General features: G+C 39.0%; 1 protein-coding gene across 1 annotated transcript in view; it reads left to right on the forward strand.

Moving 5' to 3' along the window:
- The first annotated feature begins 354 nt into the window (after positions 1-354).
- Positions 355-15313, forward strand: part of LOC113079849 (voltage-dependent calcium channel gamma-3 subunit-like) — a 29763-nt gene continuing 14804 nt past the window's right edge. The window contains exon 1 of the mRNA XM_026252073.1: positions 355-996. Within this exon, the coding sequence (XP_026107858.1) occupies positions 786-996 (211 nt within the window). The 5' untranslated portion in view covers positions 355-785. The remainder of the gene's footprint in view (positions 997-15313) is intronic.

Here is a 15313-nt window from a genome sequence, read left to right on the forward strand (position 1 = left end):
CAGCGCGCAGAGCAGCCCGCGCGCGCCGCTCCGCTCCCTCTGTGGGCGGTGTTTCAAACGAGCGGATTCGCGAGGAACGTGGGAGCTGTCATTGCTGTGAGACACATTCGCGGAGACCAGCATCACCGTTGACAGCAATCACAAGCGCTGGGATTCTGTTCATTTAAAGGATCAGTGCCTTCTTAACATGCTGCTCCACATATAATCAAATGAAATTTGCTTTAGATTCGCCAGATCTGAAGGGGAATTTTGGAAAGACACAAGCTGATCATGAAGTGGGATATTTTACTCCTCCCGGTGTTTTAGAGAAAAATGCCGGATGCATCCGTTGAACGAAGGTATTTTTCCCGCTGGATTAACAAAGGACAGTATTTTTGAAACATACTCTCTGTGCAAAAACACTGGTTTATTGCCGTCTTCGGGAAACAGAGATGTTCTTGTGAAGTCACAGGGGAAACATATTGTCATTCGTTTAGTTTTCTGCCTTGCCAAATGCTGTGGGGCTGATGAGAGACTGTTCGTCGGTAACAGTTTTTTCTCAACCCCAGAATGACAGACAAATAGCTCTCCGCTTGAGCGATGGAAACACTGTGAGGTTTCTCACGGAACTTGAGAAGCAGCAACAGCGACTGCCACAGTCTCGACCCACCACAAATCAGCACATAATAATGGTATGGGCTTCTGAAGTCGGTCGGAGCATGGAGTCCGCGCACCAGGCAGGTTAGGGGGTTTTAGGAGACACGCTAAGAACCCTGTTTTGACTCCCCATCCTGAAATGAGGCAAAATGTTGATGTGTGACAGAGGAGTCCAAATGCTGATCAACCACGGTGGGCGCGTTCGCCGCGTTCAGCTGATGACTATCGCTGTGGGAACGGACTACTGGCTGTACTCACGAGGAGTGTGCCGGGCCAAAAGTAATAACGAGAACGAGACGAGCAGGAAGAACGAGGAAGTCATGACCCACTCCGGACTGTGGAGAACCTGCTGTCTAGAAGGTAAGCAAGAGAGTTCGTGTGCCTCGGAAAGTCTAAGGATCTATCTATCTATCTATCTATCTATCTATCTATCTATCTATCTATCTATCTATCTATCTATACCTTGTTGACAAGTTATTAAAAGAACCATGTTTCTTTTTCTTAGTGTTAAGAACATTTGAATAATCTAAAGAACCTTTTTCCACTGTACGGAACATTTTGTGGAATGTAAAGGTTCCATGGATGGTGAAGGTTCTTTGGGAACCATTGATGCCAGTAAAGAACCGTTATTTTGTAACAAAAAGCCTACACACTTGTGTTCATTCTATCCTGACTGAGGATTATTTAATGTGTCACATTGAAAGCACTACTAATCTTAGTCTATCACCAGAATGTATTTTTATACTATAGTATTTAGTTCAGTCATAACGGTTTAAATGATTTTTTCACAAATCGAGTCTTTTACCCAGGCAGCATGATTTTGCAGCTGTCATATGACCAATAGATCAGGGCTAAATTGTCCTAATTAGCCTACTCAAATGTCAATTCAAAATAAGATGGGCAATCATATTGATTACCGTGTATTGCAGTTCAATAAAAGCACTCTGTTCTGTGAAGTATAAATGTCTCAGTATTACAAGCTGTTGACACGGAACAGAATAATTGGCTAATGCTGTTAGTGTCATTGCAATAATGTTACCAATACAGATAACATAAATAAACCCGTCCCTTAAAGGAAAGATTGTAGAAGCCTTAAAATGATGAAAATATGTATTTTTGGGGTGCAGTGTATTCGCTCATAAAGCTGTAATCAGCCCGTCCGTTATGTCAGTCAAGATGCTCTGAACAGACTGTTGTCTCACCTCACACACAAAGCAGCTTTAAAAGGCTTTTTGAGGGGAAATCAAAGTCAATTCAAACAGGAAGCCTCCAGCCTTACACAACTACAGTGAGCTCAACAAAACACCCTGTGGAGTTTAAAAACATACCCTGTTCTTCAAATGTACACCTATACCCCCAACATACTGTATGATGATGGCTTGTTCCTTTTGCTTATCCTCTTCCTCGGTTTTCCTCGTTTTCCTCCTTATCTTCCCTCGCTTTCCTTGCCTTTGTCCTCTGGATGGATTCATTTTAATTCCAGGCAGTTTAGGTTTTGGCAGCCCTGGACACTGCTTGACTGGGAGCGAAATAATGTACTTCATAATGTCTTTTCAAACTTTGATTAATCTCCTGCCCCAGGGAACGCAGAGAGGTGACATGACTGCAGTGTGATGGGAAGATCCTCATCTTTAATTGAAAGGGATGGGCGCAGTCCAATAGATGTGGCCATGGCAGATTACACAAATCCAGTGATTGACTTTTCAGTATTAATTTAATTGAAGTGTATGTCACTGTCACTCAGTGCACAGATACCAAACAGCCATATTTGATCCACCACTTTAAATCTCAAAAACATTCTTATGATTTATTTGCTTAATATCAATGAGGGATTGATCCATCAAAACCTAGAAACCTATCACCCTGAGACATGTTCTAGGCTCGTCTGTACATAAATCTTTGAGGAAGGTAATAATGAGGCCTTTTGCTGGACAAGACTACATGACTGCTCTCTGAATATAACCTTCAAGAGTGTGCTGCTCTTCAGCCCTCTTCTCTCCACATCACTTCATGCATGACGGCTTTGCTTTGCCTGTTGATGTTATTTAAAATCAACATGCTACCAACACTGACCCTTTTTACTTTCACATTTCTGGTCTTATCTCATCGTAAAAAAAAATATTGGCCTTTGTAATCTTGAATTAAAATATCATTACTTACTCTTAATGGAAACGACTTTCCTGTTTTGATGACGTCGGGCCATGCAACCTATTTGATAATGTCTTTTCACAATCCAATTAATTCTCAGTTGATAAAATCAAGTTTTAATCATCATCAAATAGTCTTTCTTGATCAGAAATGTGTTGAATTATGAAGATGAAAAGGGTTGTGAAACCAATTCAAATTGACTTTTAAAATATTTCCCTTATACACGTTGACTTCCAGTATTGTTTTTGAAGAGATTGGGCCTCTCTGTGAATATTGGTCTTGTGTTTGAAATGATAGTTCACCAAAAAATGTAAATTCTGTTATCATTTCATTTACACACTCTCAAGTAATTTTTTAGCTGAACACCCACACACACACACACACACACAAAAGATATCATCAAGAACAATTTTGTTTTTGTCCATGAATTCAAAGTTTCTCTGCAGCCCTTTTCAGACCCTATGGACTTTCATTGACTTGCAAAAAAAAAAAAAAAACAGACATTTCTCAAAATATCTTATTTTTTTATGTTCCATAAAGAAAATCATACATGTTTGGAATGACATGAGTAAATGATGACAGAACTTTTGAGTTTTTTTGCGTTCCTGTGAACTATTACTTTTCATAGTTAAGATTCATAATAGATTTAAGGTTAAAGCATCAGAAGAGAGCTGTTTGCACTGAGGAATAAAACTGTACAGGTGTGCCAGGGCTTATTATTGAATAGACATGTGTGCAAACATTAGTGTTAGAGAAGGAGTGTAAGTTTGTGTTCATGTTTTCAATAGTCTGTCAAGTCAAACTATCTTACATGTCCAGCAGCCAGGTGTGTTAAACCCTCTGGGGGAGTTCATCAAGGACAGCTCTGTGTGCCGATATGTAAATGGCTGTGTCTCTGCAGGAGGTCTAAACAGCAGCTCTGATCGAGACTTCCTGGAAAAGCTGTGAAATAAAGTGTGACTTGGATTTGATGGGCCGCTTAAGATCATGGTTCTTACCACATAATTACAGTTTAAATGGTACAGTCATGTGTTTAAAGCAAACATCATATCAGACCATTACAATTCATATGAATGATATGAATCAGCATGAGAATGTGATTCACTGCTCACATTTTTCATCGAAACACACAGTTACCAAAAGGCATGTCTTTATTAGCCCTGTTCTTTTCCAGATTATCCTTTATGGTTTTTTTATGTATGGGGTTACAAAGACGCCATGATTTACTGTTCAAAAGTTAAAGGCTCAGTAAGATTTGTTTTTACTTTTGCTTTTTCAGAAAGACTTTGATCGCGATGGTAAATTTTAAATGTGTGTTACAAACAAAAAAATGTTTTTTTGTTCTTTTGAACTTTTTATTGATCTAAGGTGCCCAAAAAATATCAAACATCATGGTTTTCCGAAAAATAATTTAAAAAAAAAATGCTAATAAGAGGTTATAAGAAATGTTTCTTGAGCATATTAGCATATTAGAATAACCAGCATATTTGAATAATTTCTGAAAGATAATGTGACACTGAAGACGAAAATTCAGCTTTACCATCACAAACTACATTTTAAAATACATTAAAGTAGAAAAGAGTTTCAAACTGTAATAATATTTCTCAGTATTACTGTTTTTACTTTATTTTTCATTAAGTGAATGCAGTAAGCATAAGAGACGTGCAACTTAAAAAATCTTACTGGTATTGTATAATAACAGTAATTTCAAAATGAACCTTTCAGAATTATTTTAATATGCTCCTCTAATCTAATGAAAAACCCAGCCAGCAGATCATTTTGGAGCTTTAACCATCTGTTTTATCATAAAGTAGACATGCACTTTTAGATATGTGACTTTTATTAATTCCAGTAATTCTAATAAATAAATATATATCAAAACAAATCAAATAAACAGCTGGCAGGAGTTTATCTGTATAGTGTCAGAGAACTGAGCATGTGGAAATCCATTACATTTAATCTTGTTTTATATCTTGGGTCTGTGAGACCCAAACAGAAATGATGTAACATTTTTCAGAGGAGAATTTTTGAAGCCTAAGTTAAAATTGTGTTCATAATCAATTCTCAGAAGATTAGGAAAAGGCATGAAGTATCGGCCCGATCCTTTAATATGAAGTATAATTTTCACGCTATTAAATTGGCCTCAAGGCCTCCCAAACAGAAGATGAGGGTTAAATATATGGCGTGTTGCGTTGCATGTCATCATAGGGAGACGCATTAGCGGTTATGTACGTAGTAATAATTGACCGCTCCGGTGGAATTTAACACGGGTTCATATTCTGAATGGAGGTGTAAGATTAATGCAGTACGTCCTCAAGTGCAGGTGGACCTCATGGGAACGGTTTGGCCGTGCTCAGGGTAAATGATGACCTGGGAACTGAGGTAAGGAGGGGGGAGAGAGAGGCAAAGCAGGGAGTGATGAAGAGGGGCTCTTCCTTCCAAGTGTGCACCCAAGCAAAGCCTGTCTCATACACTCTCATCACGCACACACATCTCCTTGGAAACCAGCCGCTCCCGCCTGCGAGATAGGCCCACTGCTCTATCTCCATACCTTCCCCCATCCTCAACCCTGCTTTCCATCCTCCTCCTCCTCCCCTTGTTCATGTAAGCTTTGGAGAAACAGAAACGGCCGTCACACAGCTCCTCAAACATGTGTCAAACGTGCATGGAGAGATGCACATGCATGAGTGCACATATTGTTAAACGGACAGTGCGACTGGCTCATTGGGATGTGTACATACTACTTCATAAGCACTTACACTGCCACTCGGGACACTTCGCAGGAATCCGGCCCGTGTTTTTGCCTTTTTAATGTGCACTGAAGGTGCGAGTGAGGGCTGTTAGACTGGGAACAAAAGGTTGGGCTAATACACACGGCTACAGTGGACTTCATTTATTATGGCAGTGGTAATGGAAGAAACTTGTCAGCACTTTGCAGTACATTGTTGAAATACACTTTTTATCTATACGCTAGCAGAATGTTTTTTTTTTTTCTTGGTGGCAAATTGAATGAGCAGAAGAAATTAATAATGAATGTTTCTTTGTGTTGAAGCCCAGTCAGTATAACAGTCAGATATGCTTTCACCATTTTCATTTAGTGCCACTGACATGAGCTCCATACGTCTTTGTGGAAAGACTTATGGGGGAATGTGAAGAGACTTCCTGATTTTAAATGACGACAAGTTAGCAGACTATTCTTTCTGGTGAAGTATACATGTGATAATGTACTCTGCCTTGAGCTGGGGTCTATTTTTTGTGATAATGGCCAACCAACTTTACATTATCCAACTTATAACACAGCTATACCCATCAAATAAATCAAGATTAAATATTGATTAGAGTTGAAATGATTTGAAAATTGAACTTGTGCTTTAGTTCATTTCAATTAACGAAGCAATCAGCCTTTGAATAAGAGATGGACAATGGCAAATACTAAGAAATATCTGACTGCCGAATGACCAATCAGAATCGTTTATTCCATAGATCATTGGGTCTCATTCATTAGTATTTGTGTAGATTATTCTATGTGGAAAAAAATACAAATAATTAAAATTCAACATTAAAAATAAGAAAATGTATTAATAATTGTACACCATTTTAGCATATTATAATATTTTCTGATTGATCATGTGACACTGAGGACTGGGGTAATGACTACTGAAATGAGCTTTAGAAATAAATCACATTTCATAAAATATTAATATTTCACAAAATTGTTATTATTTTTATTTTATTTTTTATATTTTGAATCAAATAAATTCAGTATTTTCCAGCATATAAGAGACTTCTTTCAAAAACATAAAATATGAATTATTCCAAAGTCTAAACTTTATTAGATGCATGTGGTTTCAGTTGCTCCTACATTTTCTTGGTAAATTAAGAATACATTTCAGTATGAAAGTTATTGATGAATCCTGATTTGTTAGTGAAAACGTTCGCATGCTCATTTAGTGACACATTGTCTATTCCAGTGTATTATCTTGTATGTATATGTGATGGGAAACTCGAGGACCTCACTGTTTTTTGAGTACAAGGAATTACTAAAAGTACAGTGTGCCCACCATGCACTGTGACAAACTGCAAAAGAGCACAGTTTTGTACAGACTGGGCTTCTGAAACCATGCGATGTTTAGCAAACTGGTGTATTAATATCTAATGCCATGCAAAATCAATAGAGTATTGATGGTAGTTTATCCCTCCGTGACAGTGTGTTGATTTGATGTGGTGGGTACATGGCGTCCTGTGAAGCCGGCAGGAGAATGTGGACCATAGTGAGTCACTGCTGTTCCAGGCTCCTGCCTGTGATGCTGCCTCTGCCCCCTGGCTGCGATGACCTTTGTGAGGCAAATTACTCTTGATAGATCCTCTAACAGCATTGGTTAAGCTTGCAAAAATAGCTCCCCATGTCTCCTCCCCATCTCAGAGGCTCAGCGACCAGAGATAACACGGCCGGCCCGAGTCCTGTGGATACATACGGGGCTGCGCCAGATTTTACGAGAATTCATTTTAGGGTTAACTAGTCTTCGCTTTGGGTTAATTAGTCTCAAAAGTTAGACATCCCATATCAAAGATTGGTCACCCATAACTGGGTTTTCAACAAGGAGGAGGGATTCTATATTTTATATGTGCTGTTATTCGAAAGACATTCACTAAGGAGCGTGATATAGTTTTATGGATGTCGTCAGGCCCTCTGCTGACCCGAAACACTCTCTTTTGGACACGTGCCTGCTGTATACAGTACATAAATACACACACATATTCATACAGACCTGCCAGAGATACTGAGTGGCTCACATTGGCTTGAGATGAAGTGCCAGGGCTAGGATGGATTTCATATCGGTTACAGTGAAAGGGAGAGGGTGGAATAAAGTAAGAGACTGTACTATATCGACAAGAGGGACAGGGTGCCAAGAGAAAGCGGGCCTGAAAAATCTGTTTGTGCAAACACTTTTCAATGAGTGTTGATTTAGGTGATAACAGGGCTTCTGAGAATGTGTTGCTGGCAATCCGTCTTTGTGTGTGCGGCCCATTTGCTCTGCCACTAGTATTGTCACTTTTTTTTCACTCATAAAGGCTAAGTGTTTGAATGCATTAATCAATATTTTTCACACTTTTTGCATAGTTTGATAGACATTATGAAGTGGTGCTCATAAGACATTGTTTCTATTAGACTTCATCACTGCAAGTATGCTTGTTCCTGTTTTCTAAGTATATAAAAACTTTTGGAAAATAGTGGGATGTGTGATAAATTATCAGCTGATAAACAGTATAAAGACTTTTTAAGTTATTAGTATCAGCCAAGGGTATTTAGTCAAGTCATCTTTATTTATATAGTACTTTTTTAGCAATACAGATGTGTGAATGTGTGACGTGACATACAGCCAAGTATGGTGACCCATACTCAGAATTCATGCTCTGCTTTTAAGCCATCCAAAGTGCACACACACACAGCAGTGAACACACACAAACCGTGAACACACACCCGGAGCAGTGGGCAGCCATTTATGCTGCGGCGCCCGGGGAGCAGTTGGGGGTTCGATGCCTTGCTCAAGGGCACCTAAGTTGTGTTATTAAAGGTGGAGAGAGCGCTGTACAATTTCGACTGTGAGTCCAACTCTCTAACCATGAGGCCATGACTTCCCAGATTGTGTCAGATTGTGTCAAAGCAGCTTTACGGTGTTAAACAGGTAATACAATGTATTATTGTATTATTTTACATTGACGACTTGTTTACACCATTTTTACATGTTGATTACCTTTGTCATCAAACGCTCTCTTAAAGTTCATCTTTAAATAATTTAATACTGTTAAATGTGATTTTTAGCACAAAAAAAAAAAATAGGAATATTTGTTTTTGTTGGGATGCCTAAATTTAATCATTTTTAGTGCTTTTATTTTTGTGTGTGTGTGTTTATATATAGTATATCATTTTAATTTTGTCCGTTTAATGATTATGAGCCATTCAAATAATTATTAGCTCATCAAATTATTAAGGCTGAGAAACTGATTATCTCTTCCTGTTTTTCACGCACGCACACACACACACACACACACACTTGACCTTCCAGTGAAACAACAGACTTCTCTCTAGTGCCGTATCTGCAGGTCATTTTTTCCAAGCCACTTTCTTACAGAAGATTGCAAGCTCACATTCAGATCTGCCTTCATCCAATCGACAGCTGATGGATAAAACAAAGTCCCGCCCTACATTTTTTTCTTTTTATTTATTTGTTTCACTTAGATGTACGACAAAACAAAGACCTCTGTTTTATCAAAACTTTACAAAACTTTACAACTAGGTTAGGGACATGAGAAGAACAATCAAATCTACAAGAAGGCACTTGTAAAAACTTTCCGTGATAGTTTTTATGTGACCTTCATATAAAAATTGAAGTTATGTTTCTAGTTTCAACCCCTGGGATGTACTGTACTGTTCAAGTGCCCGTAGCTGAAGCCCACACATCTAAATACTGAGCTTTGGCTGACACTAACAACAATATAAGTCCAGCAGTCCCAAGGTCCTTCGCGGTGTCAGACAGACTTTCACACTCCTTGGGCAAGCACTGATTGTGCTGGCCTCTAGGGGGTTTGTCTTAACGCACTTAAAGCTTAATAGTATCGCCATAGCCCTTCAAAGCAGCACCTACACCGGCCCGTCCACACAAGTCACCGCAAGAATTATTATGGCTTTGGCAATGAGTAAGTGTCTTCAATATCTGCAGCATGTCCACCTGCGGGGTTTCATAAGCTCACCGCCGAACAATAGTTATGGTTGTGTCCCTGCTTTTATGAGCTATCCGTCTTGTGTTTCTGCGATCTCCTGGTGTATTGTGATTAGGAAGCCTGCTGAAAAAGCCGTGTTCCTCCCCTGTTATTAAGTGCCGTTATCTCCCTTAAGCCCCGGTTGTTTACTCGCTTGCATCCACTCATGTGGAACAGTTTTTGGCACATTTCATGTAGATGTCCAGCGCTGTTCCTGAGCTCCTGTATGATATGTATTTTATTAGGGATAGTGGCAAAGCAAAGGGATCAGGGAGGGCTAGAACTGAATATTGATGTGCGTGTGTGTGTGTGTGTGGACTTCACCTCTGCGTGAATACGGGCATCGCTGAGTGTTAACAAGCCAAATAAGTCCATTAAACTCAATGTTGGCCCACGCCTGAGGAGACCTCTCTGTGGAGAAGGGGCTGGCAGGAACCTTTAGCTGGCTTGCACAGACAGCTTCCTCCTTTTCATGGAAAACTAAATCAAGCATGTTGACTCTGAAGAATAGCCATGAGATGAAGGCCATCCGATGTGTGTCAGAAAAAAAGTGCTTTCACAGCAATCACAGCGTCAGCATTGGCTGCTGTTGGACTCACGTGTACGTACCAGCTGGCTTTGAATCCCTCGCATAAGTAGCAGAACGCTCCTCATCCTTCAGATCAGGATCTTATGGTGTCGGGCAAATGTTTATCGCCCAAACATATGCCCTTTTAGGATTTACCCCCCACACAAAATGTGCTCACTTTCATGGTTCTGCTGTCATGTGCAGTAAGCCCAAATATTTATGAGCTCTGTCTTTGACAAGATGCTCTAAATGAATTACAAATAGGGAGGGCAGCCCACTTTACATGAATATTGTCATTCGTCTGTCAAAGCACTTTGGCTGTGCTGGGGTGAGTTAGCAGTTTGCATCCCATCAAACTAGTGAATTTCAGGTCAAATTTGGGTCAGTTTCTCATGCATGACTGGTGTTTTTATAATTGTTTTAAGAATATTTAAAAGGGTAACTAACCCAAATTAAAATTAGAAAGTAAATTATGTCATCACTCACCCTCATGTCCTTATACACATGACCTTTATTATTTCAAATACATCTGAAAAATCAAAATTAAACATCCAAATGTATTTTTATTTTATTTTATACAGAACAGAAAAGAAAGTCATACAGGTGTGGAATGACATGAAGGTGAATAAATTATGAATTACTTATCTAAACAATTTTATACTTTTGGGGTGAACTATCACTTAAAATTGATCATTCTGGCATGTAAATGCAATGTCTTTCCAAATATGTATGACTATTTTTTTTCTGATGCATGAAAGTAAATACATTTACATATACAGCAGTTAAAAAGTTTGGGGCCGGTAAGATATCTTATTTAGTTTTTTATTATTTATTACGTTTATTCAGTAAATAATAATGTGATTGCTAGATGTCAGTAAAGGCATTTATAATGTTACAACATAATAATGAATGCTGTTCTTTAGAACTTTCTGGTAATCCTACAATCCTGGAAAAAAAGTAATAAAAAAGTATGTTAGCAGTTGAAAGTTTCCAACATTTCAGCAATAAAAATAAATGTTTCGTGAGCTTCAAATCAGCATATTATAATGATTTCTGAAGGATCATGTGACACTGAAGACTAGAGTAATGATGCTAAAAAATCAGCTTTGACATCACATAAATACATTTTAATATTTTTAATAATTGTAAAATATATTCCAAATTGAAAACAGGTATTTTATATTTCACAATAAAACTGTTTTTACTGTATTTTTTATTTATTTAAAAAAATGATTTTAATTATCGAAGATACAAACAATACAATACAATATGATTTTTTTTATTGGAAACTGCATTGCAATAATCTACTTCCGAAGGGGCACTCAGTTTGAATGGGCATGACACTTCTGCAAGGAAAACAAGAGATATTGTCCTGGAGTGATGTAAACCTGAACCCCTCAGGATTGCTCAGACTATTCAGCCCCTGAGAGATATTCCAGAGCCCCTGTGGTTCTTGAGGAAGTGGCGGCCTATCAGCTGCTGCACAACCCCTCGTCTGAAGTGTGCTGTCGTTTGAAAAGACTCCATTTAATGGAAAAGACCAGAGCAGAAGTAGCCGAGTTAAACAAACAAGAATAGTTATTGGACCCTGCTGAGACAACAGCAATAAGTAGCTAACTGCGAGCGGGAAAGAGGAGGGGGCATGCGACGCCACAAGTGGAAGAAGATTGCCTCTTGTACAATTTGAAGTCTTTCAGCCCCGTCCCAGTTGTCTTGGACAGGTCACATTGCACATTTATTACCCCATTCTCCAGAAACATGATTTAACATGGACGCTCTCCGCTCATCGCAGAGCTCGAATAAAGCATTCCTTGCCTTGTTATGTTTAGTTGAATTAGCAGGCTGGTAAGTGAGTCTCTCGTGTTGGTAGGAATATTATTGTGCAGAGATATCGTGCCCTGTGGAGGATCATTAAAACCATGCCTAATAAACGTGGATGACTCACCGTGTCAAAACCATTAGGCCAATCAGTCTCTCTGCAAGCTGGGCCTTAATTTTCAGACTCTACCTGCAAAATTAAACACACACAGGTCATTAAAGGCAGCAGAAAGGTGCAGTGTTGTCGCCGGAGCAGTGATTACTGTCACAGTCTGACTGGCACGAGCCATTTCTAGCTCAATTTCAGTGTGGCTACGGAAATGTGCTTTAAGCTTCTTTCCAAAACCTAGTGAGATGCCTTGCTTTTTAAAGCCTGCATAGATAGCTACCTTTGAAGATAGCACAAATGTGAAGCGACTTATGTGGAACAACTCTGCATGATGCACAAATAGCACTATTCATAGGGCTGGGGAAAATAATCAGGATCTTCATTTAAATGATCTCCAGGTGAAATCCCAAGGTCAAGCTTTGACTCAAAGCCTATTTTCATTCAATCGGGATAGTAAAGTGTCCATCGAGTGAGTACTCTATACGGGTACTTTTGTTTTTTGAATACTATGAATTTGGCCATACTACTCTATTCATATTATCGCTTACTGTATAGTATGGAAGTTTATATACAGTACACAGCAAGTGTACAGAAACAATACAGATATGCATTTTTTTGGCTAATGTCATATATATTTATATTAGAGAACAGAATGGCCGATTACCGATATATATCAGGTATTAGACCATTTAATTTAAAGGAGATGTGCCATTTCATGCATTCTAACTTATTTACACTAATAAAGAGTTCGATTCTCATGCAAATCATGAAAGTCGTAAAAAATGAGTTGGACGCATGACAAACTTTTTTTTTTTTGTTTTTTTTTGGCACAGACATGCCTTCAAGGTTTGTATAAGTTTCAGAAAGTGTTTTTTTTTTTTTTTTTGACGTCATAAAGGGTGGGATTCCTTGTAATGGGCACTTCTGTTGGAAGAGTGTGCATACACATCAACCATAGCCAGAGCAAGAGCTCGTCCATCAACGTGCTTTATTCAGGTTATGGAAGTCTTTGGGATCTGATTCTGGATCAAATATATATGGCTGGATCTGAATTTTAGCCCTAGTTAATTTAAGTCAATAAAGTTTTTGTTCCCGTTTTATTTAAAGCGATGTCACAGCTTGCAGACAATTGCTACACAAAAGCTCTGCATGCTTGTGACTCTTTAGCTCGGCCCACAGCACGCCTCCAGGAGCTCCACTGCTTTCTGAGAGAAGCGTAAAGCTGTAACTGGCTTTTAGAAATCTAATAAAACTAAAGACTCTTCGAAGATATGAAAGATGCAATACTACTCTATAGGATTCACATGAGATTAGCAGTAACTGTGTGTGTTATATCCACTTTAAAGATGCATTTACATTTTGATTTATTTCCCCTAATATTTACAAAATTAAAGATGAATAATTTGACAATGTATCAGTATGAGGACTATTTTATGCAGGCTACCAGAGCACACGTATAAGAATCCAGCAGCTGGATTTACCAAGGTTTACAAGATTTGTGGATTTAAGTGTTAGATATTAGATATTCAAAGACTTGTTCAAATAAATAGTTATTTACTGTACGCATACGGTATAAGAGAGCGTATGATCGCATTTGCATGTCTTTCTGCAGCTAATAGAAAGGCAAACTCTATAATACTTTTTCATAAACCAATTACTTTCATTGTTTAACAGTTCTGTCACATTTATTTGGCAGAGCTGTTAAACAAAGACTAAAAACGAATAAATATTGAGAATGAGTGTGTCCATGCTCAGGCATGGGCGTTATCTGTGAGCCCAAATGAAAGTCCTCCCGACAGAAAAACGAATCAGTAATAGTCTTGTTCATAGTCATGAATATTCACATTTCTTGAAGTTGAAGTTCTGAACGTGAGACACGAGTGTAGTGGTCAAACACGTCTCTCTATCACGTTTACATAGAAAAACAATAGCTTAGTGGAATACAAAAGCATGTTCTGTGTGAATTGCTCCGTAGTGCTCTACGTATAATGCCTTGAAACACTAGATACGGTAGGCAGCTCACTAGATTTTGGAACACAGCTATAATGATGTATAATGAAATGACAATATTCTTCACGTGTGCAACACGCCAAAAAGAAAGGCTTTGAGACTGCCTAGATCGTCATTTTATGGAAATGCTGACTTCTGCTCGGTTGAGCACAAATGAAGTCTTTACACTTTGACTGTAAGTTCCCTTTAAGCTGAGGGTGAATGCATAGGCAAATTAAGCTGAGCATGTATTTCTCTGAAGTGTGACTAACCATGTGTCAATCAGAGCAGCCTGTGTGCTATCAGAGGAGCTCCAGCGGCAGAGCTCTTCACCCACCGCCGGCCACACAGGACCAGGAGAGGACAGCCACAATGCCGAAGCTCAGGGCAACACTAAAGCCCCTATTCATCCTCCTTTCTCCTTTTCCTTTTATAAAAGTGTGGCTTTATCTGTTAGCAATGCGCTGAATGGGCGAGAGAGCTGCACTGGCTACACAATCCAAGAGGAGGGGATGAAGGGAGGGCCGAGTGGAAAATATCTCCATCAGTTCCTAATCTTGCTGGTCTCCTCCAACAAAGCTGTCACCTTTGAGGAGATCTCTGTTGAATTATTCAGACCGGAGGTGTGTCGGTGCGGCTCGCGGGACTCAGACCCAGAGGCTCAAATCAGCACAACCGGATGAGTTGTTTTCTAATCCACACAAAGGTAGCCTTTAATTGAAAACACGTCTCTGGTGAATTTACCTCCATATTGACTGTAAACTACTTGCTTTCCCATTTCTCTCTCAACGTCTCTATTGATATCACGAGTACTCCAGTCGTTTAAAGTGGGAAACATAGACTCAAATGTGACTAATTGTTTTAAGAGGATCCTGAGACAAAGGGGTCAATGAGACCTCAAAGTGTGATGAAGACAAATCTGTCCAGCTGCAGACAACACTGAAAAGAACTAAAAGGTTTCAACTTTTTGGGTGTGTGTGTGTGTGTGTGTGTGAATTCACGGAAACAGCGTTTTAGTTTTCTAATCAGATTATTCTGAATCATTGCATTGTCAGCATAGAAACCAAATTAGGACTTTTACTTTCCAATGCAAAGTATTCCTTGCAGGCGTTTTTCCAGGGAACGCTTTCGGCTAATAGCATCAGTGTTCTTTTTATTTATTCACAGGCTGTTTGTAATGATAGAAAACACAGAGAAAAAAGATAATGAAATACTTCCTCGCTAATGCATTCACCCATCCTCCGGTGAAGCTCTCTGACAGGTCCACGTCTGAAGTTGTGACA

This window comes from Carassius auratus, unplaced genomic scaffold (assembly GCF_003368295.1).
Source record: "Carassius auratus strain Wakin unplaced genomic scaffold, ASM336829v1 scaf_tig00029486, whole genome shotgun sequence".
NCBI classification, from domain to species: Eukaryota; Metazoa; Chordata; class Actinopteri; order Cypriniformes; family Cyprinidae; genus Carassius; species Carassius auratus.